Genomic DNA, 25,698 nt, shown 5'->3' with positions numbered 1-25,698 from the left:
ATCAGTCATTAGTGTTTTCCATCAGTGTGTCATCCGTGTGTCCATGTTTGCCATCAGTCATCAGTGTTTTCCATCAGTGTGTCATCCGTGTGTCCATGTTCATCATCAGTCATCAGGGTTTTCCATCAGTGTGTCATCCGTGTGTCCATGTTTATCATCAGTGTTTTCCATCAGTGTGTCATCCGTGTGTCCATGTTTGTCATCAGTCATCAGTGTTTTCCATCACTGTGTCATCCGTGTGTCCATGTTCATCATCAGTCATCAGTGTTTTCCATCAGTGTGTCATCCGTGTGTCCATGTTCATCATCAGTCATCAGTGTTTTCCATCAGTGTGTCATCCGTGTGTCCATGTTTGTCATCAGTCATCAGTGTTTTCCATCAGTGTGTCATCTGTGTGTCCATGTTTGTCATCAGTCATCAGTGTTTTCCATCAGTGTGTCATCCTTGTGTCCATGTTTATCATCAGTCATCAGTGTTTTCCATCAGTGTGTCACCCATGTGTCCATGTTTGTCATCAGTCATCAGTGTTTTCCATCAGTGTGTCATCCGTGTGCCCATGTTCATCATCAGTCATCAGTGTTTTCCATCAGTGTGTCATTCGTGTGTCCATGTTCATCATCAGTCATCACTGTTTTCCATCAGTGTGTCATCCATGTGTCCATTTTTATCATCAGTGTTTTCCATCAGTGTGTCATCCGTGTGTCCATGTTCATCATCAGTCATCAGTGTTTTCCATCAGTGTGTCATCCGTGTGTCCATGTTTATCATCAGTCATCAGTGTTTTCCATCAGTGTGTCATCCTTGTGTCCATGTTTATCATCAGTCATCAGTGTTTTCCATCAGTGTGTCATCCGTGTGTCCATGTTTGTCATCAGTCATCAGTGTTTTCCATCAGTGTGTCATCCGTGTGTCCATGTTTGTCATCAGTCATCAGTGTTTTCCATCAGTGTGTCATCCTTGTGTCCATGTTCATCATCAGTCATCAGTGTTTTCCCTCAGTGTGTCACCCATGTGTCCATGTTTGTCATCAGTCATCAGTGTTTTCCATCAGTGTGTCATCCATGTGTCCATGTTCATCATCAGTCATTAGTGTTTTCCATCAGTGTGTCATCCGTGTGTCCATGTTTATCATCAGTCATCAGTGTTTTCCATCAGTGTGTCATCCGTGTGTCCATTTTTGTCATCAGTCATCAGTGTTTTCCATCAGTGTGTCATCCGTGTGTCCATGTTTGTCATCAGTCATCAGTGTTTTCTATCAGTGTGTCATCCTTGTGTCCATGTTCATCATCAGTCATCAGGGTTTTCCATCAGTGTGCCATCCGTGTGTCCATGTTTATCATCAGTCATTAGTGTTTTCCATCAGTGTGTCATCCTTGTGTCCATGTTTGTCATCAGTCATCAGTGTTTTCCATCAGTGTGTCACCCATGTGTCCATGTTTGTCATCAGTGTTTTCCATCAGTGTGTCATCCGTGTGTCCATGTTCATCATCAGTCATCAGTGTTTTCCATCAGTGTGTCATCCGTGTGTCCATGTTTATCATCAGTCATCAGTGTTTTCCATCAGTGTGTCATAAGTGTGTCCATGTTTGCCATCAGTCATAAGTGTTTTCCATCAGTGTGTCATCCGTATGTCCATGTTTGTCATCAGTCATCAGTGTTTTCTATCAGTGTGTCATCCGTGTGTCCATGTTCATCATCAGTCATCAGGGTTTTCCATCAGTGTGTCATCCGTGTGTCCATGTTTATCATCAGTCATCAGTGTTTTCCATCAGTGTGTCACCCATGTGTCCATGTTTGTCATCAGTCATCAGTGTTTTCTATCAGAGTGTCATCCGTGTGTCCATGTTCATCATCAGTCATCAGGGTTTTCCATCAGTGTGTCATCCGTGTGTCCATGTTTATCATCAGTGTTTTCCATCAGTGTGTCATCCGTGTGTCCATGTTTGTCATCAGTCATCAGTGTTTTCCATCACTGTGTCATCCGTGTGTCCATGTTCATCATCAGTCATCAGTGTTTTCCATCAGTGTGTCATCCGTGTGTCCTTGTTTATCATCAGTCATCAGTGTTTTCCATCAGTGTGTCATCCTTGTGTCCATGTTTATCATCGGTCATCAGTGTTTTCTATCAGTGTGTCATCCGTGTGTCCATGTTTGTCATCAGTCATCAGTGTTTTCCATCAGTGTGTCATCCTTGTGTCCATGTTTGTCATCAGTCATCAGTGTTTTCCATCAGTGTGTCATCCTTGTGTCCATGTTTATCATCAGTCATCAGTGTTTTCCATCAGTGTGTCACCCATGTGTCCATGTTTGTCATCAGTCATCAGTGTTTTCCATCAGTGTGTCATCCGTGTGTCCATGTTCATCATCAGTCATCAGTGTTTTCCATCAGTGTGTCATCCGTGTGTCCATGTTTATCATCAGTCATCAGTGTTTTCCATCAGTGTGTCATCCGTGTGTCCATGTTTATCATCAGTCATCAGTGTTTTCCATCAGTGTGTCATCCGTGTGTCCATTTTTATCATCAGTGTTTTCCATCAGTGTGTCATCCGTGTGTCCATGTTCATCATCAGTCATCAGTGTTTTCCATCAGTGTGTCATCCGTGTGTCCATGTTTATCATCAGTGCTTTCCATCAGTGTGTCATCCTTGTGTCCATGTTTATCATCAGTCATCAGTGTTTTCCATCAGTGTGTCATCTTTGTGTCCATGTTTGTCATCAGTCCTTAGTGTTTTCCATCAGTGTGTCATCCGTGTGTCCATGTTTGTCATCAGTCATCAGTGTTTTCCATCAGTGTGTCATCCGTGTGTCCATGTTTTTCATCAGTCATCAGTGTTTTCCATCAGTGTGTCATCCGTGTGTCCATGTTTGTCATCAGTCATCAGTGTTTTCCATTAGTGTGTCATCCGTGTGTCCATTTTTGTCATCAGTCATCAGTGTTTTTCATCAGTGTGTCATCCGTGTGTCCATGTTTGTCATCAGTCATCAGTGTTTTCCATTAGTGTGTCATCCGTGTGTCCATTTTTGTCATCAGTCATCAGTGTTTTCCATCAGTGTGTCATCCGTGTGTCCATGTTTGTCATCAGTCATCAGTGTTTTCCATTAGCGTGTCATCCGTGTGTCCATGTTTGTCATCAGTCATCAGTGTTTTCCATCAGCGTGTCATACGTGTGTCCATGTTTGTCATCAGTGTTTTCCATCAGCGTGTCACCCATGTGTCCATGTTTATCATCAGTCATCAGTGTTTTCCTTCAGTGTGTCATCCGTGTGTCCATGTTTATCATCAGTCATTAGTGTTTTCCATCAGTGTGTCATCCGTGTGTCCATGTTTGCCATCAGTCATCAAGTGTTTTCCATCAGTGTGTCATCCGTGTGTCCATGTTCGTTATCAGTCATCAGTGTTTTCTATCAGTGTGTCATCTGTGTGTCCCTGTTCATCATCAGTCATCAGGGTTTTCCATCAGTGTGTCATCCTTGTGTCCATGTTTATCATCAGTCATTAGTGTTTTCCATCAGTGTGTCATCCTTGTGTCCATGTTTGTCATCAGTCATCAGTGTTTTTCATCAGTGTGTCATCCGTGTGTCCATGTTTTTCATCAGTCATCAGTGTTTTCCATCAGAGTGTCATCCGTGTGTCCATGTTTGTCATCACTCATCAGTGTTTTCTATCAGTGTGTCATCCGTGTGTCCATGTTCATCATCAGTCATCAGGGTTTTCCATCAGAGTGTCATCCGTGTGTACATGTTTATCATCAGTCATTAGTGTTTTCCATCAGTGTGTCATCCGTGTGTCCATGTTTGTCATCAGTCATCAGTGTTTTCCATCAGTGTGTCATCCGTGTGTCCATGTTTGTCATCAGTCATCAGTGCTTTCTATCAGTGTGTCATCCGTGTGTCCATGTTTATCATCAGTCATTAGGGTTTTCCTTCAGTGTGTCATCCGTGTGTCCATGTTTATCATCAGTCATCAGTGTTTTCCATCAGTGAATCATCCTTGTGTCCAAGTTTATCATCAGTCATCAGTGTTTTCCATCAGTGTGTCATCCGTGTGTCCATGTTTATCATCAGTCATCAGTGTTTTCCATCAGTGTGTCATCCGTGTGTCCATGTTTGTCATGAGTCATCAGTGTTTTCCATCAGTGTGTCATCCGTGTGTCCATGTTTGTCATCAGTCATCAGTGTTTTCCATCAGTGTGTCATCCTTGTGTCCATGTTTATCATCAGTCATCAGTGTTTTCCCTCAGTGTGTCACCCATGTGTCCATGTTTGTCATCAGTCATCAGTGTTTTCCATCAGTGTGTCATCCATGTGTACATGTTTATCATCAGTCATCAGTGTTTTCCATCAGTGTGTCATCCGTGTGTCCATGTTTATCATCAGTCATCAGTGTTTTCCATCAGTGTGTCATCCGTGTGTCCATTTTTGTCATCAGTCATCAGTGTTTTCCATCAGTGTGTCATCCGTGTGTCCATGTTTGTCATCAGTCATCAGTGTTTTCTATCAGTGTGTCATCCTTGTGTCCATGTTCATCATCAGTCATCAGGGTTTTCCATCAGTGTGCCATCCGTGTGTCCATGTTTATCATCAGTCATTAGTGTTTTCCATCAGTGTGTCATCCTTGTGTCCATGTTTGTCATCAGTCATCAGTGTTTTCCATCAGTGTGTCACCCATGTGTCCATGTTTGTCATCAGTCATCAGTGTTTTCCATCAGTGTGTCATCCGTATGTCCATGTTTGTCATCAGTCATCAGTGTTTTCTATCAGTGTGTCATCCGTGTGTCCATGTTTATCATCAGTCATCAGTGTTTTCCATCAGTGTGTCATCCGTGTGTCCATTTTTATCATCAGTGTTTTCCATCAGTGTGTCATCCGTGTGTCCATGTTCATCATCAGTCATCAGTGTTTTCCATCAGTGTGTCATCCGTGTGTCCATGTTTATCATCAGTGTTTTCCATCAGTGTGTCATCCTTGTGTCCATGTTTATCATCAGTCATCAGTGTTTTCCATCAGTGTGTCATCTTTGTGTCCATGTTTGTCATCAGTCATTAGTGTTTTCCATCAGTGTGTCATCCGTGTGTCCATGTTTGTCATCAGTCATCAGTGTTTTCCATCAGTGTGTCATCCGTGTGTCCATGTTTTTCATCAGTCATCAGTGTTTTCCATCAGTGTGTCATCCGTGTGTCCATGTTTATCATCAGTCATCAGTGTTTTCCATCAGTGTGTCACCCATGTGTCCATGTTTGTCATCAGTCATCAGTGTTTTCTATCAGAGTGTCATCCGTGTGTCCATGTTCATCATCAGTCATCAGGGTTTTCCATCAGTGTGTCATCCGTGTGTCCATGTTTATCATCAGTGTTTTCCATCAGTGTGTCATCCGTGTGTCCATGTTTGTCATCAGTCATCAGTGTTTTCCATCACTGTGTCATCCGTGTGTCCATGTTCATCATCAGTCATCAGTGTTTTCCATCAGTGTGTCATCCGTGTGTCCTTGTTTATCATCAGTCATAAGTGTTTACCATCAGTGTGTCATCCTTGTGTCCATGTTTATCATCGGTCATCAGTGTTTTCTATCAGTGTGTCATCCGTGTGTCCATGTTTGTCATCAGTCATCAGTGTTTTCCATCAGTGTGTCATCCTTGTGTCCATGTTTGTCATCAGTCATCAGTGTTTTCCATCAGTGTGTCATCCTTGTGTCCATGTTTATCATCAGTCATCAGTGTTTTCCATCAGTGTGTCACCCATGTGTCCATGTTTGTCATCAGTCATCAGTGTTTTCCATCAGTGTGTCATCCGTGTGTCCATGTTCATCATCAGTCATCAGTGTTTTCCATCAGTGTGTCATCCGTGTGTCCATGTTTATCATCAGTCATCAGTGTTTTCCATCAGTGTGTCATCCGTGTGTCCATTTTTATCATCAGTGTTTTCCATCAGTGTGTCATCCGTGTGTCCATGTTCATCATCCGTCATCAGTGCTTTCCATCAGTGTGTCATCCGTGTGTCCATGTTTATCATCAGTGTTTTCCATCAGTGTGTCATCCTTGTGTCCATGTTTATCATCAGTCATCAGTGTTTTCCATCAGTGTGTCATCTTTGTGTCCATGTTTGTCATCAGTCATTAGTGTTTTCCATCAGTGTGTCATCCGTGTGTCCATGTTTGTCATCAGTCATCAGTGTTTTCCATCAGTGTGTCATCCGTGTGTCCATGTTTTTCATCAGTCATCAGTGTTTTCCATCAGTGTGTCATCCGTGTGTCCATGTTTGTCATCAGTCATCAGTGTTTTCCATTAGTGTGTCATCCGTGTGTCCATTTTTGTCATCAGTCATCAGTGTTTTTCATCAGTGTGTCATCCGTGTGTCCATGTTTGTCATCAGTCATCAGTGTTTTCCATTAGTGTGTCATCCGTGTGTCCATTTTTGTCATCAGTCATCAGTGTTTTCCATCAGTGTGTCATCCGTGTGTCCATGTTTGTCATCAGTGATCAGTGTTTTCCATTAGCGTGTCATCCGTGTTTCCATGTTTGTCATCAGTCATCAGTGTTTTCCATCAGCGTGTCATCCGTGTGTCCATGTTTGTCATCAGTCATCAGTGTTTTCCATCAGCGTGTCACCCATGTGTCCATGTTTATCATCAGTCATCAGTGTTTTCCTTCAGTGTGTCATCCGTGTGTCCATGTTTGTCATCAGTCATCAGTGTTTTCCATCAGTGTGTCATCCGTGTGTCCATGTTCATCATCAGTCATCAGTGTTTTCCATCAGTGTGTCATCCGTGTGTCCATGTTCATCATCAGTCATCAGTGTTTTCCATCAGTGTGTCATCCATGTGTCCATTTTTATCATCAGTGTTTTCCATCAGTGTGTCATCCGTGTGTCCATGTTCATCATCAGTCATCAGTGTTTTCCATCAGTGTGTCATCCGTGTGTCCATGTTTATCATCGGTCATCAGTGTTTTCCATCAGTGTGTCATCCTTGTGTCCATGTTTATCATCAGTCATCAGTGTTTTCCATCAGTGTGTCATCCGTGTGTCCATGTTTGTCATCAGTCATCAGTGTTTTCCATCAGTGTGTCATCCGTGTGTCCATGTTTGTCATCAGTTATCAGTGTTTTCCATCAGTGTGTCATCCATGTGTCCATGTTCATCATCAGTCATTAGTGTTTTCCATCAGTGTGTCATCCGTGTGTCCATGTTTATCATCAGTCATCAGTGTTTTCCATCAGTGTGTCATCCGTGTGTCCATTTTTGTCATCAGTGTTTTCCATCAGTGTGTCATCCGTGTGTCCATGTTTGTCATCAGTCATCAGTGTTTTCTATCAGTGTGTCATCCTTGTGTCCATGTTCATCATCAGTCATCAGGGTTTTCCATCAGTGTGCCATCCGTGTGTCCATGTTTATCATCAGTCATTAGTGTTTTCCATCAGTGTGTCATCCTTGTGTCCATGTTTGTCATCAGTCATCAGTGTTTTCCATCAGTGTGTCACCCATGTGTCCATGTTTGTCATCAGTGTTTTCCATCAGTGTGTCATCCGTGTGTCCATGTTCATCATCAGTCATCAGTGTTTTCCATCAGTGTGTCATCCGTGTGTCCATGTTTATCATCAGTCATCAGTGTTTTCCATCAGTGTGTCATCCGTGTGTCCATGTTCATCATCAGTCATCAGTGTTTTCCATCAGTGTGTCATCCGTGTGTCCATGTTTATCATCAGTCATCAGTGTTTTCCATCAGTGTGTCATCCGTGTGTCCATTTTTATCATCAGTGTTTTCCATCAGTGTGTCATCCGTGTGTCCATGTTCATCATCCGTCATCAGTGTTTTCCATCAGTGTGTCATCCGTGTGTCCATGTTTATCATCAGTGTTTTCCATCAGTGTGTCATCCTTGTGTCCATGTTTATCATCAGTCATCAGTGTTTTCCATCAGTGTGTCATCTTTGTGTCCATGTTTGTCATCAGTCATTAGTGTTTTCCATCAGTGTGTCATCCGTGTGTCCATGTTTGTCATCAGTCATCAGTGTTTTCCATCAGTGTGTCATCCGTGTGTCCATGTTTTTCATCAGTCATCAGTGTTTTCCATCAGTGTGTCATCCGTGTGTCCATGTTTGTCATCAGTCATCAGTGTTTTCCATTAGTGTGTCATCCGTGTGTCCATTTTTGTCATCAGTCATCAGTGTTTTTCATCAGTGTGTCATCCGTGTGTCCATATTTGTCATCAGTCATCAGTGTTTTCCATTAGTGTGTCATCCGTGTGTCCATTTTTGTCATCAGTCATCAGTGTTTTCCATCAGTGTGTCATCCGTGTGTCCATGTTTGTCATCAGTGATCAGTGTTTTCCATTAGCGTGTCATCCGTGTTTCCATGTTTGTCATCAGTCATCAGTGTTTTCCATCAGCGTGTCATCCGTGTGTCCATGTTTGTCATCAGTCATCAGTGTTTTCCATCAGCGTGTCACCCATGTGTCCATGTTTATCATCAGTCATCAGTGTTTTCCTTCAGTGTGTCATCCGTGTGTCCATGTTTGTCATCAGTCATCAGTGTTTTCCATCAGTGTGTCATCCGTGTGTCCATGTTCATCATCAGTCATCAGTGTTTTCCATCAGTGTGTCATCCGTGTGTCCATGTTCATCATCAGTCATCAGTGTTTTCCATCAGTGTGTCATCCATGTGTCCATTTTTATCATCAGTGTTTTCCATCAGTGTGTCATCCGTGTGTCCATGTTCATCATCAGTCATCAGTGTTTTCCATCAGTGTGTCATCCGTGTGTCCATGTTTATCATCAGTCATCAGTGTTTTCCATCAGTGTGTCATCCTTGTGTCCATGTTTATCATCAGTCATCAGTGTTTTCCATCAGTGTGTCATCCGTGTGTCCATGTTTGTCATCAGTCATCAGTGTTTTCCATCAGTGTGTCATCCGTGTGTCCATGTTTGTCATCAGTCATCAGTGTTTTCCATCAGTGTGTCATCCTTGTGTCCATGTTCATCATCAGTCATCAGTGTTTTCCCTCAGTGTGTCACCCATGTGTCCATGTTTGTCATCAGTCATCAGTGTTTTCCATCAGTGTGTCATCCATGTGTCCATGTTCATCATCAGTCATTAGTGTTTTCCATCAGTGTGTCATCCGTGTGTCCATGTTTATCATCAGTCATCAGTGTTTTCCATCAGTGTGTCATCCGTGTCTCCATTTTTGTCATCAGTCATCAGTGTTTTCCATCAGTGTGTCATCCGTGTGTCCATGTTTGTCATCAGTCATCAGTGTTTTCTATCAGTGTGTCATCCTTGTGTCCATGTTCATCATCAGTCATCAGGGTTTTCCATCAGTGTGCCATCCGTGTGTCCATGTTTATCATCAGTCATTAGTGTTTTCCATCAGTGTGTCATCCTTGTGTCCATGTTTGTCATCAGTCATCAGTGTTTTCCATCAGTGTGTCACCCATGTGTCCATGTTTGTCATCAGTGTTTTCCATCAGTGTGTCATCCGTGTGTCCATGTTCATCATCAGTCATCAGTGTTTTCCATCAGTGTGTCATCCGTGTGTCCATGTTTATCATCAGTCATCAGTGTTTTCCATCAGTGTGTCATAAGTGTGTCCATGTTTGCCATCAGTCATAAGTGTTTTCCATCAGTGTGTCATCCGTATGTCCATGTTTGTCATCAGTCATCAGTGTTTTCTATCAGTGTGTCATCCGTGTGTCCATGTTCATCATCAGTCATCAGTGTTTTCCATCAGTGTGTCATCCGTGTGTCCATGTTTATCATCAGTCATCAGTGTTTTCCATCAGTGTGTCACCCATGTGTCCATGTTTGTCATCAGTCATCAGTGTTTTCTATCAGAGTGTCATCCGTGTGTCCATGTTCATCATCAGTCATCAGGGTTTTCCATCAGTGTGTCATCCGTGTGTCCATGTTTATCATCAGTGTTTTCCATCAGTGTGTCATCCGTGTGTCCATGTTTGTCATCAGTCATCAGTGTTTTCCATCACTGTGTCATCCGTGTGTCCATGTTCATCATCAGTCATCAGTGTTTTCCATCAGTGTGTCATCCGTGTGTCCTTGTTTATCATCAGTCATCAGTGTTTTCCATCAGTGTGTCATCCTTGTGTCCATGTTTATCATCGGTCATCAGTGTTTTCTATCAGTGTGTCATCCGTGTGTCCATGTTTGTCATCAGTCATCAGTGTTTTCCATCAGTGTGTCATCCTTGTGTCCATGTTTGTCATCAGTCATCAGTGTTTTCCATCAGTGTGTCATCCTTGTGTCCATGTTTATCATCAGTCATCAGTGTTTTCCATCAGTGTGTCACCCATGTGTCCATGTTTGTCATCAGTCATCAGTGTTTTCCATCAGTGTGTCATCCGTGTGTCCATGTTCATCATCAGTCATCAGTGTTTTCCATCAGTGTGTCATCCGTGTGTCCATGTTTATCATCAGTCATCAGTGTTTTCCATCAGTGTGTCATCCGTGTGTCCATGTTTATCATCAGTCATCAGTGTTTTCCATCAGTGTGTCATCCGTGTGTCCATTTTTATCATCAGTGTTTTCCATCAGTGTGTCATCCGTGTGTCCATGTTCATCATCAGTCATCAGTGTTTTCCATCAGTGTGTCATCCGTGTGTCCATGTTTATCATCAGTGCTTTCCATCAGTGTGTCATCCTTGTGTCCATGTTTATCATCAGTCATCAGTGTTTTCCATCAGTGTGTCATCTTTGTGTCCATGTTTGTCATCAGTCCTTAGTGTTTTCCATCAGTGTGTCATCCGTGTGTCCATGTTTGTCATCAGTCATCAGTGTTTTCCATCAGTGTGTCATCCGTGTGTCCATGTTTTTCATCAGTCATCAGTGTTTTCTATCAGTGTGTCATCCGTGTGTCCATGTTTGTCATCAGTCATCAGTGTTTTCCATTAGTGTGTCATCCGTGTGTCCATTTTTGTCATCAGTCATCAGTGTTTTTCATCAGTGTGTCATCCGTGTGTCCATGTTTGTCATCAGTCATCAGTGTTTTCCATTAGTGTGTCATCCGTGTGTCCATTTTTGTCATCAGTCATCAGTGTTTTCCATCAGTGTGCCATCCGTGTGTCCATGTTTGTCATCAGTCATCAGTGTTTTCCATTAGCGTGTCATCCGTGTGTCCATGTTTGTCATCAGTCATCAGTGTTTTCCATCAGCGTGTCATACGTGTGTCCATGTTTGTCATCAGTCATCAGTGTTTTCCATCAGCGTGTCACCCATGTGTCCATGTTTATCATCAGTCATCAGTGTTTTCCTTCAGTGTGTCATCCGTGTGTCCATGTTTATCATCAGTCATTAGTGTTTTCCATCAGTGTGTCATCCGTGTGTCCATGTTTGCCATCAGTCATCAAGTGTTTTCCATCAGTGTGTCATCCGTGTGTCCATGTTCGTTATCAGTCATCAGTGTTTTCTATCAGTGTGTCATCTGTGTGTCCCTGTTCATCATCAGTCATCAGGGTTTTCCATCAGTGTGTCATCCTTGTGTCCATGTTTATCATCAGTCATTAGTGTTTTCCATCAGTGTGTCATCCTTGTGTCCATGTTTGTCATCACTCATCAGTGTTTTTCATCAGTGTGTCATCCGTGTGTCCATGTTTTTCATCAGTCATCAGTGTTTTCCATCAGTGTGTCATCCGTGTGTCCATGTTTGTCATCACTCATCAGTGTTTTCTATCAGTGTGTCATCCGTGTGTCCATGTTCATCATCAGTCATCAGGGTTTTCCATCAGAGTGTCATCCGTGTGTACATGTTTATCATCAGTCATTAGTGTTTTCCATCAGTGTGTCATCCGTGTGTCCATGTTTGTCATCAGTCATCAGTGTTTTCCATCAGTGTGTCATCCGTGTGTCCATGTTTGTCATCAGTCATCAGTGTTTTCTATCAGTGTGTCAGCCGTGTGTCCATGTTTATCATCAGTCATTAGGGTTTTCCTTCAGTGTGTCATCCGTGTGTCCATGTTTATCATCAGTCATCAGTGTTTTCCATCAGTGTATCATCCTTGTGTCCATGTTTATCATCAGTCATCAGTGTTTTCCATCAGTGTGTCATCCGTGTGTCCATGTTTATCATCAGTCATCAGTGTTTTCCATCAGTGTGTCATCCTTGTGTCCATGTTTGTCATCAGTCATCAGTGTTTTCCATCAGTGTGTCATCCGTGTGTCCATGTTTGTCATGAGTCATCAGTGTTTTCCATCAGTGTGTCATCCGTGTGTCCATGTTTGTCATCAGTCATCAGTGTTTTCCATCAGTGTGTCATCCTTGTGTCCATGTTTATCATCAGTCATCAGTGTTTTCCCTCAGTGTGTCACCCATGTGTCCATGTTTGTCATCAGTCATCAGTGTTTTCCATCAGTGTGTCATCCATGTGTACATGTTTATCATCAGTCATCAGTGTTTTCCATCAGTGTGTCATCCGTGTGTCCATGTTTATCATCAGTCATCAGTGTTTTCCATCAGTGTGTCATCCGTGTGTCCATTTTTGTCATCAGTCATCAGTGTTTTCCATCAGTGTGTCATCCGTGTGTCCATGTTTGTCATCAGTCATCAGTGTTTTCTATCAGTGTGTCATCCTTGTGTCCATCTTCATCATCAGTCATCAGGGTTTTCCATCAGTGTGCCATCCGTGTGTCCATGTTTATCATCAGTCATTAGTGTTTTCCATCAGTGTGTCATCCTTGTGTCCATGTTTGTCATCAGTCATCAGTGTTTTCCATCAGTGTGTCACCCATGTGTCCATGTTTGTCATCAGTCATCAGTGTTTTCCATCAGTGTGTCATCCGTATGTCCATGTTTGTCATCAGTCATCAGTGTTTTCTATCAGTGTGTCATCCGTGTGTCCATGTTTATCATCAGTCATCAGTGTTTTCCATCAGTGTGTCATCCGTGTGTCCATTTTTATCATCAGTGTTTTCCATCAGTGTGTCATCCGTGTGTCCATGTTCATCATCAGTCATCAGTGTTTTCCATCAGTGTGTCATCCGTGTGTCCATGTTTATCATCAGTGTTTTCCATCAGTGTGTCATCCTTGTGTCCATGTTTATCATCAGTCATCAGTGTTTTCCATCAGTGTGTCATCTTTGTGTCCATGTTTGTCATCAGTCATTAGTGTTTTCCATCAGTGTGTCATCCGTGTGTCCATGTTTGTCATCAGTCATCAGTGTTTTCCATCAGTGTGTCATCCGTGTGTCCATGTTTTTCATCAGTCATCAGTGTTTTCCATCAGTGTGTCATCCGTGTGTCCATGTTTATCATCAGTCATCAGTGTTTTCCATCAGTGTGTCACCCATGTGTCCATGTTTGTCATCAGTCATCAGTGTTTTCTATCAGAGTGTCATCCGTGTGTCCATGTTCATCATCAGTCATCAGGGTTTTCCATCAGTGTGTCATCCGTGTGTCCATGTTTATCATCAGTGTTTTCCATCAGTGTGTCATCCGTGTGTCCATGTTTGTCATCAGTCATCAGTGTTTTCCATCACTGTGTCATCCGTGTGTCCATGTTCATCATCAGTCATCAGTGTTTTCCATCAGTGTGTCATCCGTGTGTCCTTGTTTATCATCAGTCATAAGTGTTTACCATCAGTGTGTCATCCTTGTGTCCATGTTTATCATCGGTCATCAGTGTTTTCTATCAGTGTGTCATCCGTGTGTCCATGTTTGTCATCAGTCATCAGTGTTTTCCATCAGTGTGTCATCCTTGTGTCCATGTTTATCATCAGTCATCAGTGTTTTCCATCAGTGTGTCACCCATGTGTCCATGTTTGTCATCAGTCATCAGTGTTTTCCATCAGTGTGTCATCCGTGTGTCCATGTTCATCATCAGTCATCAGTGTTTTCCATCAGTGTGTCATCCGTGTGTCCATGTTTATCATCAGTCATCAGTGTTTTCCATCAGTGTGTCATCCGTGTGTCCATTTTTATCATCAGTGTTTTCCATCAGTGTGTCATCCGTGTGTCCATGTTCATCATCCGTCATCAGTGTTTTCCATCAGTGTGTCATCTGTGTGTCCATGTTTATCATCAGTGTTTTCCATCAGTGTGTCATCCTTGTGTCCATGTTTATCATCAGTCATCAGTGTTTTCCATCAGTGTGTCATCTTTGTGTCCATGTTTGTCATCAGTCATTAGTGTTTTCCATCAGTGTGTCATCCGTGTGTCCATGTTTGTCATCAGTCATCAGTGTTTTCCATCAGTGTGTCATCCGTGTGTCCATGTTTTTCATCAGTCATCAGTGTTTTCCATCAGTGTGTCATCCGTGTGTCCATGTTTGTCATCAGTCATCAGTGTTTTCCATTAGTGTGTCATCCGTGTGTCCATTTTTGTCATCAGTCATCAGTGTTTTTCATCAGTGTGTCATCCGTGTGTCCATGTTTGTCATCAGTCATCAGTGTTTTCCATTAGTGTGTCATCCGTGTGTCCATTTTTGTCATCAGTCATCAGTGTTTTCCATCAGTGTGTCATCCGTGTGTCCATGTTTGTCATCAGTGATCAGTGTTTTCCATTAGCGTGTCATCCGTGTTTCCATGTTTGTCATCAGTCATCAGTGTTTTCCATCAGCGTGTCATCCGTGTGTCCATGTTTGTCATCAGTCATCAGTGTTTTCCATCAGCGTGTCACCCATGTGTCCATGTTTATCATCAGTCATCAGTGTTTTCCTTCAGTGTGTCATCCGTGTGTCCATGTTTATCATCAGTCATTAGTGTTTTCCATCAGTGTGTCATCCGTGTGTCCATGTTTGCCATCAGTCATCAAGTGTTTTCCATCAGTGTGTCATCCGTGTGTCCATGTTCGTTATCAGTCATCAGTGTTTTCTATCAGTGTGTCATCTGTGTGTCCCTGTTCATCATCAGTCATCAGGGTTTTCCATCAGTGTGTCATCCTTGTGTCCATGTTTTTCATCAGTCATTAGTGTTTTCCATCAGTGTGTCATCCTTGTGTCCATGTTTGTCATCAGTCATCAGTGTTTTCCATCAGTGTGTCATCCGTGTGTCCATGTTTGTCATCAGTCATCAGTGTTTTCCATCAGTGTGTCATCCGTGTGTCCATGTTTGTCATCACTCATCAGTGTTTTCTATCAGTGTGTCATCTGTGTGTCCATGTTCATCATCAGTCATCAGGGTTTTCCGTCAGAGTGTCATCCGTGTGTACATGTTTATCATCAGTCATTAGTGTTTTCCATCAGTGTGTCATCCGTGTGTCCATGTTTGTCATCAGTCATTAGGGTTTTCCTTCAGTGTGTCATCCGTGTGTCCATGTTTATCATCAGTCATTAGTGTTTTCCATCAGTGTGTCATCCGTGTGTCCATGTTTGCGATCAGTCATCAAGTGTTTTCCATCAGTGTGTCATCCGTGTGTCCATGTTCGTCATCAGTCATCAGTGTTTTCTATCAGTGTGTCATCCGTGTGTCCCTGTTCATCATCAGTCATCAGGGTTTTCCATCAGTGTGTCATCCGTGTGTCCATGTTTATCATCAGTCATTAGTGTTTTCCATCAGTGTGTCATCCTTGTGTCCATGTTTGTCATCAGTCATCAGTGTTTTCCATCAGTGTGTCATCCGTGTGTCCATGTTTGTCATCAGTCATCAGTGTTTTCCATCAGTGTGTCATCCGTGTGTCCATGTTTGTCATCAGTCATCAGTGTTTTCTATCAGTGTGTCATCCGTGTGTCCATGTTCATCATCAGTCATCAGGGTTTTCCATCAGAGTGTCATCCGTGTGTCCATGTTTATCATCAGTCATTAGTGTTTTCCATCAGTGTGTCATCCGTGTGTCCATGTTTGCCATCAGTCATCAGTGTTTTCCATCAGTGTGTCATCCGTGTGTCCATGTTTGTCATCAGTCATCAGTGTTTTCTATCAGTGTGTCATCCGTGTGTCCATGTTTATCATCAGTCATCAGGGTTTTCCATCAGTGTGTCATCCGTGTGTCCATGTTTATCATCAGTCATTAGTGTTTTCCATCAGTGTGTCATCCTTGTGTCCATGTTTGTCATCAGTCATCAGTGTTTTCCATCAGTGTGTCATCCGTGTGTCCATGTTTGCCATCAGTCATCAGTGTTTTCCATCAGTGTGTCATCCGTATGTCCATGTTTGTCATCAGTCATCAGTGTTTTCTATCAGTGTGTCATCCGTGTGTCCATGTTCATCATCAGTCATCAGGGTTTTCCATCAGTGTGTCATCCATGTGTCCATGTTTATCATCAGTCATCAGTGTTTTCCATCAGTGTGTCATCCTTGTGTCCATGTTTGTCATCAGTCATCAGTGTTTTCCATCAGTGTGTCATCCGTGTGTCCATGTTTGTCATCAGTGTTTTCCATCAGTGTGTCATCCGTGTGTCCATGTTTGTCATCAGTCATCAGTGTTTTCCATCAGTGTGTCATCCGTGTGTCCATGTTTGTCATCAGTCATCAGTGTTTTCCATCAGTGTGTCATCCGTGTGTCCCTGTTCATCATCAGTCATCAGGGTTTTCCATCAGTGTGTCATCCGTGTGTCCATGTTTATCATCAGTCATTAGTGTTTTCCATCAGTGTGTCATCCTTGTGTCCATGTTTGTCATCAGTCATCAGTGTTTTCCATCAGTGTGTCATCCGTGTGTCCATGTTTGTCATCAGTCATCAGTGTTTTCCATCAGTGTGTCATCCGTGTGTCCATGTTTGTCATCAGTCATCAGTGTTTTCTATCAGTGTGTCATCCGTGTGTCCATGTTCGTCATCAGTCATCAGGGTTTTCCATCAGAGTGTCATCCGTGTGTCCATGTTTATCATCAGTCATTAGTGTTTTCCATCAGTGTGTCATCCGTGTGTCCATGTTTGCCATCAGTCATCAGTGTTTTCCATCAGTGTGTCATCCGTGTGTCCATGTTTGTCATCAGTCATCAGTGTTTTCTATCAGTGTGTCATCCGTGTGTCCATGTTTATCATCAGTCATCAGGGTTTTCCATCAGTGTGTCATCCGTGTGTCCATGTTTATCATCAGTCATTAGTGTTTTCCATCAGTGTGTCATCCTTGTGTCCATGTTTGTCATCAGTCATCAGTGTTTTCCATCAGTGTGTCATCCGTGTGTCCATGTTTGTCATCAGTCATCAGTGTTTTCCATCAGTGTGTCATCCGTGTGTCCATGTTTGTCATCAGTCATCAGTGTTTTCCATCAGTGTGTCATCCGTGTGTCCATGTTTGTCATCAGTCATCAGTGTATCATCCTTGTGTCCATGTTTATCATCAGTCATCAGTGTTTTCCATCAGTGTGTCACCCATGTGTCCATGTTTATCATCAGTCATCAGTGTTTTCCATCAGTGTGTCATCGTGTGTCCATTTTTATCATCAGTGATCAGTGTTTTCCATCAGTGTGTCATCCGTGTGTCAATGTTCATCATCAGTCATCAGTGTTTTCCATCAGTGTGTCATCCGTGTGTCCATGTTTATCATCAGTCATCAGTGTTTTCCATCAGTGTGTCATCCTTGTGTCCATGTTTATCATCAGTCATCAGTGTTTTCCATCAGTGTGTCATCCGTGTGTCCATGTTTATCATCAGTCATCAGTGTTTTCCATCAGTGTGTCATCCTTGTGTCCATGTTTATCATCAGTCATCAGTGTTTTCCATCAGTGTGTCATCCTTGTGTTCATGTTTATCATCAGTCATTAGTGTTTTCCATCAGTGTGTCATCCGTGCGTCACAAAAACCAAAAGAAGTCCCTTAAAAAATACCTTTAATAGTTTCTTTTATAAAAAAGATACTCAATGGTACCTATGGAACAGAGTATACACACAAAAGCAAATATATATTTTGATATACTTCAATTATCCTACAAAGGGAGGGATGTAAACAACGATCCAAAATTGCCCTAGGTCACCCTAGTAGTAGATAATAGCCCACCTAAAGGCCGAGTATTTAGTTCACCCTAAGGGTTCGAATGATGTCCCCACTCATCAGTGGGTATAGCTAAACTCTCCCTATATCCCCATGCACACACAAGTGAAAAATATATCAAAATAGAAAAATATAAATAAATTGCAAAGCGTCAGATCAAGTAACAAGATGCCAGTCACATACAGTATCAAAAATGGACTAAATGAAAAATAGCCCGTTACACATGGCAATCAACTATACAAAATAGACTTAATCAACTATCGCCCGCAAGATGCCAATCACATACAGTATCAGAAATGGACTCAATTGAAAATAGCCCGTTACACGTGGCAATCACATATACAAAAATGGGCTCAATAAACTATCGTCCATTTTTTGAGATATCAGCTAGTACTTATTAAAAATATAGCTTATGGGACCTCAAGTTGCATGATGCCAATCACATACAATATCAAAAATAGACTCAATCAAAAATGGCCCGTTCACGGGGTATAAGCTAGTGCTTATTAACAATACTCATTCTGGGATCATGAAAGAGATGATCAATTATAATTAAATACTAGAAAATTCAAAACTTAAAGTACTAAGACACCACCGTCCCCCCTCAGCTCACCAGGGCTCCGGATAGACCCCAAGATTGGCCCTAACAGTCCAGGTCCAGACCTTGCCCCAAGTGACGGACGACCTTATACAGGGAAGAGGCCCAGAGGTCACATATATCCAGGGGCCACGGCTCAGTAGTTTGGATCCCTATGCACGGAGGTCAATGTCTGGGGTCAGCGGAGGTGATGGCGGAGCATCCAGGTTCCGCAGTCCGTCTGTATCCGACGCTGGGAGGTCGGGTCCTGATGTCGGCTCTGCCGCCTCTGGAATGTGAACAGGTGTATGGCTGCAACCTGGATTCTCCGCCATCACCTCCGCTGACCCCAGACATTGACCTCCGTGCATAGGGATCCAAACTACTGAGCCGTGGCCCCTGGATATATGTGACCTCTGGGCCTCTTCCCTGTATAAGGTCGTCCGTCACTTGGGGCAAGGTCTGGACCTGGACTGTTAGGGCCAATCTTGGGGTCTATCCGGAGCCCTGGTGAGCTGAGGGGGGACGGTGGTGTCTTAGTACTTTAAGTTTTGAATTTTCTAGTATTTAATTATAATTGATCATCTCTTTCATGATCCCAGAATGAGTATTGTTAATAAGCACTAGCTTATACCCCGTGAACGGGCCATTTTTGATTGAGTCTATTTTTGATATTGTATGTGATTGGCATCATGCAACTTGAGGTCCCATAAGCTATAATTTTAATAAGTACTAGCTGATATCTCAAAAAACGGACGATAGTTTATTGAGCCCATTTTTGTATATGTGATTGCCACGTGTAACGGGCTATTTTCAATTGAGTCCATTTCTGATACTGTATGTGATTGGCATCTTGCGGGCGATAGTTGATTAAGTCTATTTTGTGTAGTTGATTGCCATGTGTAACGGGCTATTTTTCATTTAGTCCATTTTTGATACTGTATGTGACTGGCATCTTGTTACTTGATCTGACGCTTTGCAATTTATTTATATTTTTCTATTTTGATATATTTTTCACTTGTGTGTGCATGGGGATATAGGGAGAGTTTAGCTATACCCACTGATGAGTGGGGACATCATTCGAACCCTTAGGGTGAACTAAATACTCGGCCTTTAGGTGGGCTATTATCTACTACTAGGGTGACCTAGGGCAATTTTGGATCGTTGTCTTACATCCCTCCCTTTGTAGGATAATTGAAGTATATCAAAATATATATTTGCTTTTGTGTGTATACTCTGTTCCATAGGTACCATTGAGTATCTTTTTTATAAAAGAAACTATTAAAGGTATTTTTTAAGGGTCTTGTTTTGGTTTTTGTTGCTTAGTTTTGTACCCTGGTTTTCCAACTTTTGTTGGTCTTTGTTGGTTTGTTTTCTTATGTCATCCGTGTGTCCATGTTTGTCATCAGTCATCAGTGTTTTCAATCAGTGTGTCATCCGTGTGTCCATGTTTGTCATCAGTCATCAGTGTTTTCCATTAGTGTGTCATCCGTGTGTCCATGTTTGTCATCAGTCATCAGTGTTTTCCATCAGTGTGTCATCCGTGTGTCCATGTTTGTCATCAGTCATCAGTGTTTTCCATCAGTGTGTCATCCGTGTGTCGATGTTTGTCATCAGTCATCAGTGTTTTCCATTAGTGTGTCATCCGTGTGTCCATGTTTGTCATCAGTCATCAGTGTTTTCCATCAGTGTGTCATCCGTGTGTCCATGTTTGTCATCAGTCATCAGTGTTTTCCATCAGTGTGTCATCCTTGTGTCCATGTTTATCATCAGTCATCAGTGTTTTCCATCAGTGTGTCATCCGTGTGTCCATGTTTGTCATCAGTCATCAGTGTTTTCCATCAGTGTGTCATCCTTGTGTCCATGTTTGTCATCAGTCATCAGTGTTTTCCATCAGTGTGCCATCCGTGTGTCCATGTTTGTCATCAGTCATCAGTGTTTTCCATCAGTGTGTCATCCTTGTGTCCATGTTTATCATCAGTCATCAGTGTTTTCCATCAGTGTGTCATCCGTGTGTCCATGTTTGTCATCAGTCATCAGTGTTTTCCATCAGTGTGTCATCCTTGTGTCCATGTTTGTCATCAGTCATCAGTGTTTTCCATTAGTGTGTCATCCGTGTGTCCATGTTTGTCATCAGTCATCAATGTTTTCCATCAGTGTGTCATCCGTGTGTCCATGTTTGTCATCAGTCATCAGTGTTTTCCATCAGTGTGTCACCCATGTGTCCATGTTTGTCATCAGTGTTTTCCATCAGTGTGTCATCCGTGTGTCCATGTTTGTCATCAGTCATCAGTGTTTTCCATCAGTGTGTCATCCGTGTGTCCATGTTTGTCATCAGTCATCAGTGTTTTCCATCAGTGTGTCATCCGTGTGTCCATGTTCATCATCAGTCATCAGTGTTTTCTATCAGTGTGTCATCCTTGTGTCCATGTTTGTCATCAGTCATCAGTGTTTTTCATGGGATGATAAAGAAATAAATAAATTATAAAGCTTCTCCTATACTTTGCAATGTTAAATTCGAACGGCACTCGGATGGTAAACTGATGCCATCTGTGTGCAGAACGTGTTTTTCACGGACCCATAGACTTGTATTGGCCTTTGTCATACCTGTTGCAAGAAAATAAACGGACATGTGCATAGCAGCTTAGGTTATAATGGGAATGTGTGGTATCCATGAAAAAAAAATGGATAGCACACATAGCACACTTACTGGAAACTGGATGTGTGAAGAAGGCTGTAGAGTGTTGAGGGCATTGTAGAGGAATAATGGAGGCACACTCTAAAGTCTTTATTCATCAGGCTATTCAATGTAGGCCACGTTCACACTATCAGTATTTGGTCAGTATTTTACATCAGTATTTGTAAGACAAAACCAGGAGTGGAACAGTCAGAGGAAAAGTACAATAGAAACACCTCACCACTTCTGGATTTATCACCCACTCCTGGTTTTGGCTCATCAAAAGCTCATCGTGGGAACTTAGTCACATCATTTTTTTTTTTACTTTAATTTTTACTTAGTTTATTTCTCAAAATGCCAGAATAGATATTTCAGGGACACAATTAATTTTTTCTGTAGGGAAAAAAAAAAAAAAACTACAGCAAGAGATCAGACGATTTTACTTTTAAAATTGCAATAGTAACAGATTAATTTTATAGAAATGGTGAGACATAAAGAAAACATTTTCTGGCAATCATATCTTCACAAAAAATATCATTTACAGTTTAAAGTGAACAAAAAACGTGCGGAAACATTTTATCACCTCAAAATATAAGTTTACCCATCGATACGCTCATGATGTGAATTTGTACTGTACTTAACTAGTATATTAACCTGCCATGGACTCAGAATTAATAAACTGTAAATTATATTTTCAGGAAGAATATGTTGCGGAAGGGATAAAATGGTCTCCTATTCAGTACTTTAATAACAAAGTAGTGTGTGATCTCATTGAGAACAAGCTGGTGAGTATGGAGAGATGTTTAAACTTCTATCTTCCACCTCGTTAATTTGATCTCCCTCTTATCCTACACAAGCCGTAAGGGGCATTACTCTAAGACAGACACATCTGTTGTCGGGGGGCGAGTTGAGAGACCACCATTCATATTAGATGGTTGACTGGTGATCCCATCAAAATCATTGGGATTAGCCAATATTCGCCTACTGTGCATGACTACCTTCAAGGTCTTAGACCAATAGAACAACTGAGGTTTAAATAAAACTTAATATTTTTTTACATTTTATTGTGTAAATACTTAATGCATATTACAAAGTTAAATATTCTACTAGTCCCTGTTTGTACTCATAGTCTTCTATCCACCCAGAATCCTCCAGGTATAATGAGTGTACTGGACGACGTGTGTGCCACTATGCATGCCACAAGTGGGGGTGCAGATCAAACTTTATTACAGAAACTCCAGGCAGCTGTGGGAACCCATGAGCACTTCAACAACTGGAATTCGGGCTTTGTAATCCACCACTATGCTGGGAAGGTAAGGATTATCCAACATGTCAGTTATTTGAAGGAAAATAATTGAAGATATCACATTTTTATTCATTTGATCATCAGGTAATACTGCAGCAAAATGGTACAATCAAACAACCTTAATAAGCATAGTTATCAAACTGACTCAGTAAATGCAAGCCTACACATCTTAAATGTTTCCCTCAGGTCTCATATGATGTTGAGGGATTCTGCGAGAGGAATCGAGATGTTCTTTTCATAGACCTCATTGAATTGATGCAGAGCAGTGAGTAGTAAGTAGAGTATAACTCCTTGGCTAAGTTCACTTTTTGTATAGTCAATTCTGAAACAAATGAATACAAAAGCCATCACTGCCTCCCACAAATACAATGGGAAGGTTTGTGAAGTTGGTGAAGTAGGCATTTGTGTAGCAGAATGTGACGCACTACTGGCATACGTAGTAAAAACTGTTTGAAATGACCAACCAAAATGTTGGTCATCTACTGGGAGGTCCACTCAAAAAAAGTATTCATCCCAGAAAAATCTGTCACATAGTAATATTTTCCACATCAAAAGTTTCCTTTGGTGAATCGGTTTTATAGTAATGTGAAATCAGAGCTTTGTGAGATTTACTTATGGTGAGAGACGTGTGTGTTAAAGTTAATCTGTCACTAAGATCAACTCCTCCCCTCCCAAACTATATTTTTGGGCATGCAGGTCTTTGAAAATGTACTGTAAAACCATTTTCAGCTTTATATATTCATCTGTTGCTGTATTCCAAATTAATTAGCATTTTCATACATATGCAAATGAGGCGTTAAGTGCTCTTGGCATGACAGAGCGCTTAAAGAAGCACTCCTATTAACTTTTTTTTCCCTTAAACCCCTGTCAATGTTAGTGAAGCATTGTGTCAGTGTGTTTATATACTCACCAATCACCGTCTTCATCCGGTATCCAGCACCGATTCAGTCCACTTCTAAGTCATGTGACGGCGATTCAGGCTCTCTGGTTCACCGTACATGCTGTGTGACCCAAAAATGGCTTTTACAATGTAAGTCTATGGAGTGTCAGACCGATTTTCCATAGACTTACATTGTAAAAGAGACTTCAGGCTCACACCGAGCGCAGTGGGATCCGGAGAGTCTGAACTGCTGTCACACGACTCAGAAGAGGACAGGAGTGGAGCTGGATACTGGAGAAGATGGCAATCGGTAAGTATATTAGTACAATGATACTACACTATACTATTATTTATACAGGTTTAGGGAAAAAAAAGTTAATGAAAGTCCTTCTTTAAGAAGCCACTGCCTCCCAGGGTTGTTTTCCTGCCAGAGCCAGCCTCTTTAGCTTCATTGATAGCTCACGGTCTTTGAGACATCAGGTACCAGGCAAGGATATCAGACAGTAAGCTATCAATTAAGCTAAAGAGGTTGGTGCTGAGTGGGGAAACAAGCTCTGGTGGCACTGGCTTAGGAAGTGCTCTGTCATGTCCAGAGCACTTAAAGTGGTTTTCCCATCTCCAAGATCTTATCCCTATATGTAGTAGGTGTAATAATAATAATATTAGCAAATACCTCCAATTAGAAATGTAGTACAGTTATTCTGATTCCCAATGTGCAGGGCATTGCAGTAGTTAAGGTATCCATGGTTACGACCACCATATAGTGACAGTTGGTTAGTCAGTTAGCTGTTAGTGATCGTAGCCATGGATACCTAAACTACTGCTTTGCCCTGCACATGGGATGAATGACAGAGAATCAGAAGAAGTATACTACATTTCTAATTGGAGGTATTTGCTAAAATTATTATTACACCTACTGCATATTGGCATAGGATCTTGGAGATGGGAATAGCCCTTTAATGACAGCATTTGCATTTGAATTAAAATGCTAGTTAAGTGGAATGCAGCAACAAATAAAAAATGGAAAGGTGTCGATTGATTTACATTTCAAAGACCTGCATGCTATTTATGTGGTTTAGGGGGGTTGATCTAACTGACAGATTTTCTTAAAGATCATAGTATTACATAGGTGCTATATACACATAATACCCAGCCATTACTTGTTCAAAAGCGCTACATTGACAGTTTCAGATATTAGACTAATTTGGTCAGTGGCTAACATAACCGTACTAAAAAACAGAAACATGTATTCTTTTTCTGTCTAGCCAGTTCATACAGAGTCTTTTCCCAGAAAAATTGGATTCAGATAAGAAAAGTAGACCGACTACAGCAAGCTCAAAAATCAAGGTATTATCAATCAAAATCTAATGATTACAGTAAAGCAATTCTTATCTTCTTATATGAGCTGGGTCCAGCACAGTTTAATTGATACAAGGCACCTGGAAAGCATTGTGTCACAGTCACTGGGCATTGTTTGTTTTTTTTATTTTACTTACATAGCGCCATTAATTCCACAGCGCTTTACAGACAATATTGTCACTGTCCCCATTGGGGCTCACAATCTACATTCCCTATCAGTATGTCTTTGGAGTGTGGGAGGAAACCCACATAAACACAGGGAGAACATACAAACTAATTGCAGATGTTGTCCTTGGTGGGATTTGAACCCAGGACCCCAGCATTAGCAAGGCTGCAGTGCTAACCACTGAGCCACTGTGCTGCTGTGTATAGCAAAATACCGATAATATCAGTAACCCCTTGAAAACTGTACGAACATTTGACACCATCATTTGAAAAAAATCATTGATGCTAACCATTAACCTCATAAAAATATATACATGTCTCATTATATATCTCTAACTAGTTCATCAATAGCCATCTCGGTATAAAACCAATATAACTAAACTAAACACATTTACTGATATAGGTAAACTAAGAAAATGTCTTTTGCCCTATGTCAATTTTAAGAGAGCCCAAAAAAACATGGGCAGCATAAATCAGACAAAATCTGCAGTGTTTCAGAGAAAACATACTTTGAAATGCCGGCTGAGGCCTATGCATCTCTGATGACTGAACCAAGGTAGGTTCCTAGCAGCATCTACCCTCCCTGCTCACCATGTATGACAGGTGTATCCCTATGCAGGGGCGTAACGATCGTGGTCGTAGAGGTCAGGACCGGGCCCATGCGGGTGGAGGGCCCACCGAGGCTAGTGCAAACTACAACTGGATGTGCATCCTCGGACGCACATTCAGCTGAAGTGTATTGCAGTGCAGCGACCCGCCACTGTCCCTATGTATGTTTCTAGGGATATGTCATCCTAGATGAGTGGGGCAGGGAGAAGCTGCTAGGGTCCTTCCTAAAATTACTCATCCGATTCCTGAATAAATATG

General features: G+C 41.8%; 1 protein-coding gene across 2 annotated transcripts in view; it reads left to right on the top strand.

Annotated features, from left to right (window-relative positions):
• Positions 1–25,698, top strand: part of MYO1F (myosin IF) — a 427,358-nt gene that overhangs the window by 302,608 nt on the left and 99,052 nt on the right. For both annotated transcript variants that reach the window (XM_073686285.1, XM_073686286.1), the window contains 4 exons: positions 21,820–21,906; positions 22,267–22,434; positions 22,614–22,699; positions 24,573–24,654. In XM_073686285.1, the coding sequence (XP_073542386.1) occupies positions 21,820–21,906; positions 22,267–22,434; positions 22,614–22,699; positions 24,573–24,654 (423 nt within the window). The remainder of the gene's footprint in view (positions 1–21,819; positions 21,907–22,266; positions 22,435–22,613; positions 22,700–24,572; positions 24,655–25,698) is intronic.

Source organism: Phyllobates terribilis, unplaced genomic scaffold (genome assembly GCF_046119375.1).
Source record: "Phyllobates terribilis strain yellow unplaced genomic scaffold, ASM4611937v1 Scaffold_1__5_contigs__length_1240528914, whole genome shotgun sequence".
Lineage (NCBI taxonomy): Eukaryota > Metazoa > Chordata > Amphibia > Anura > Dendrobatidae > Phyllobates > Phyllobates terribilis.
The sequence above is the reverse complement of the archived record's forward strand: the minus strand, read 5'-3'. Positions and strand labels throughout refer to the sequence as shown.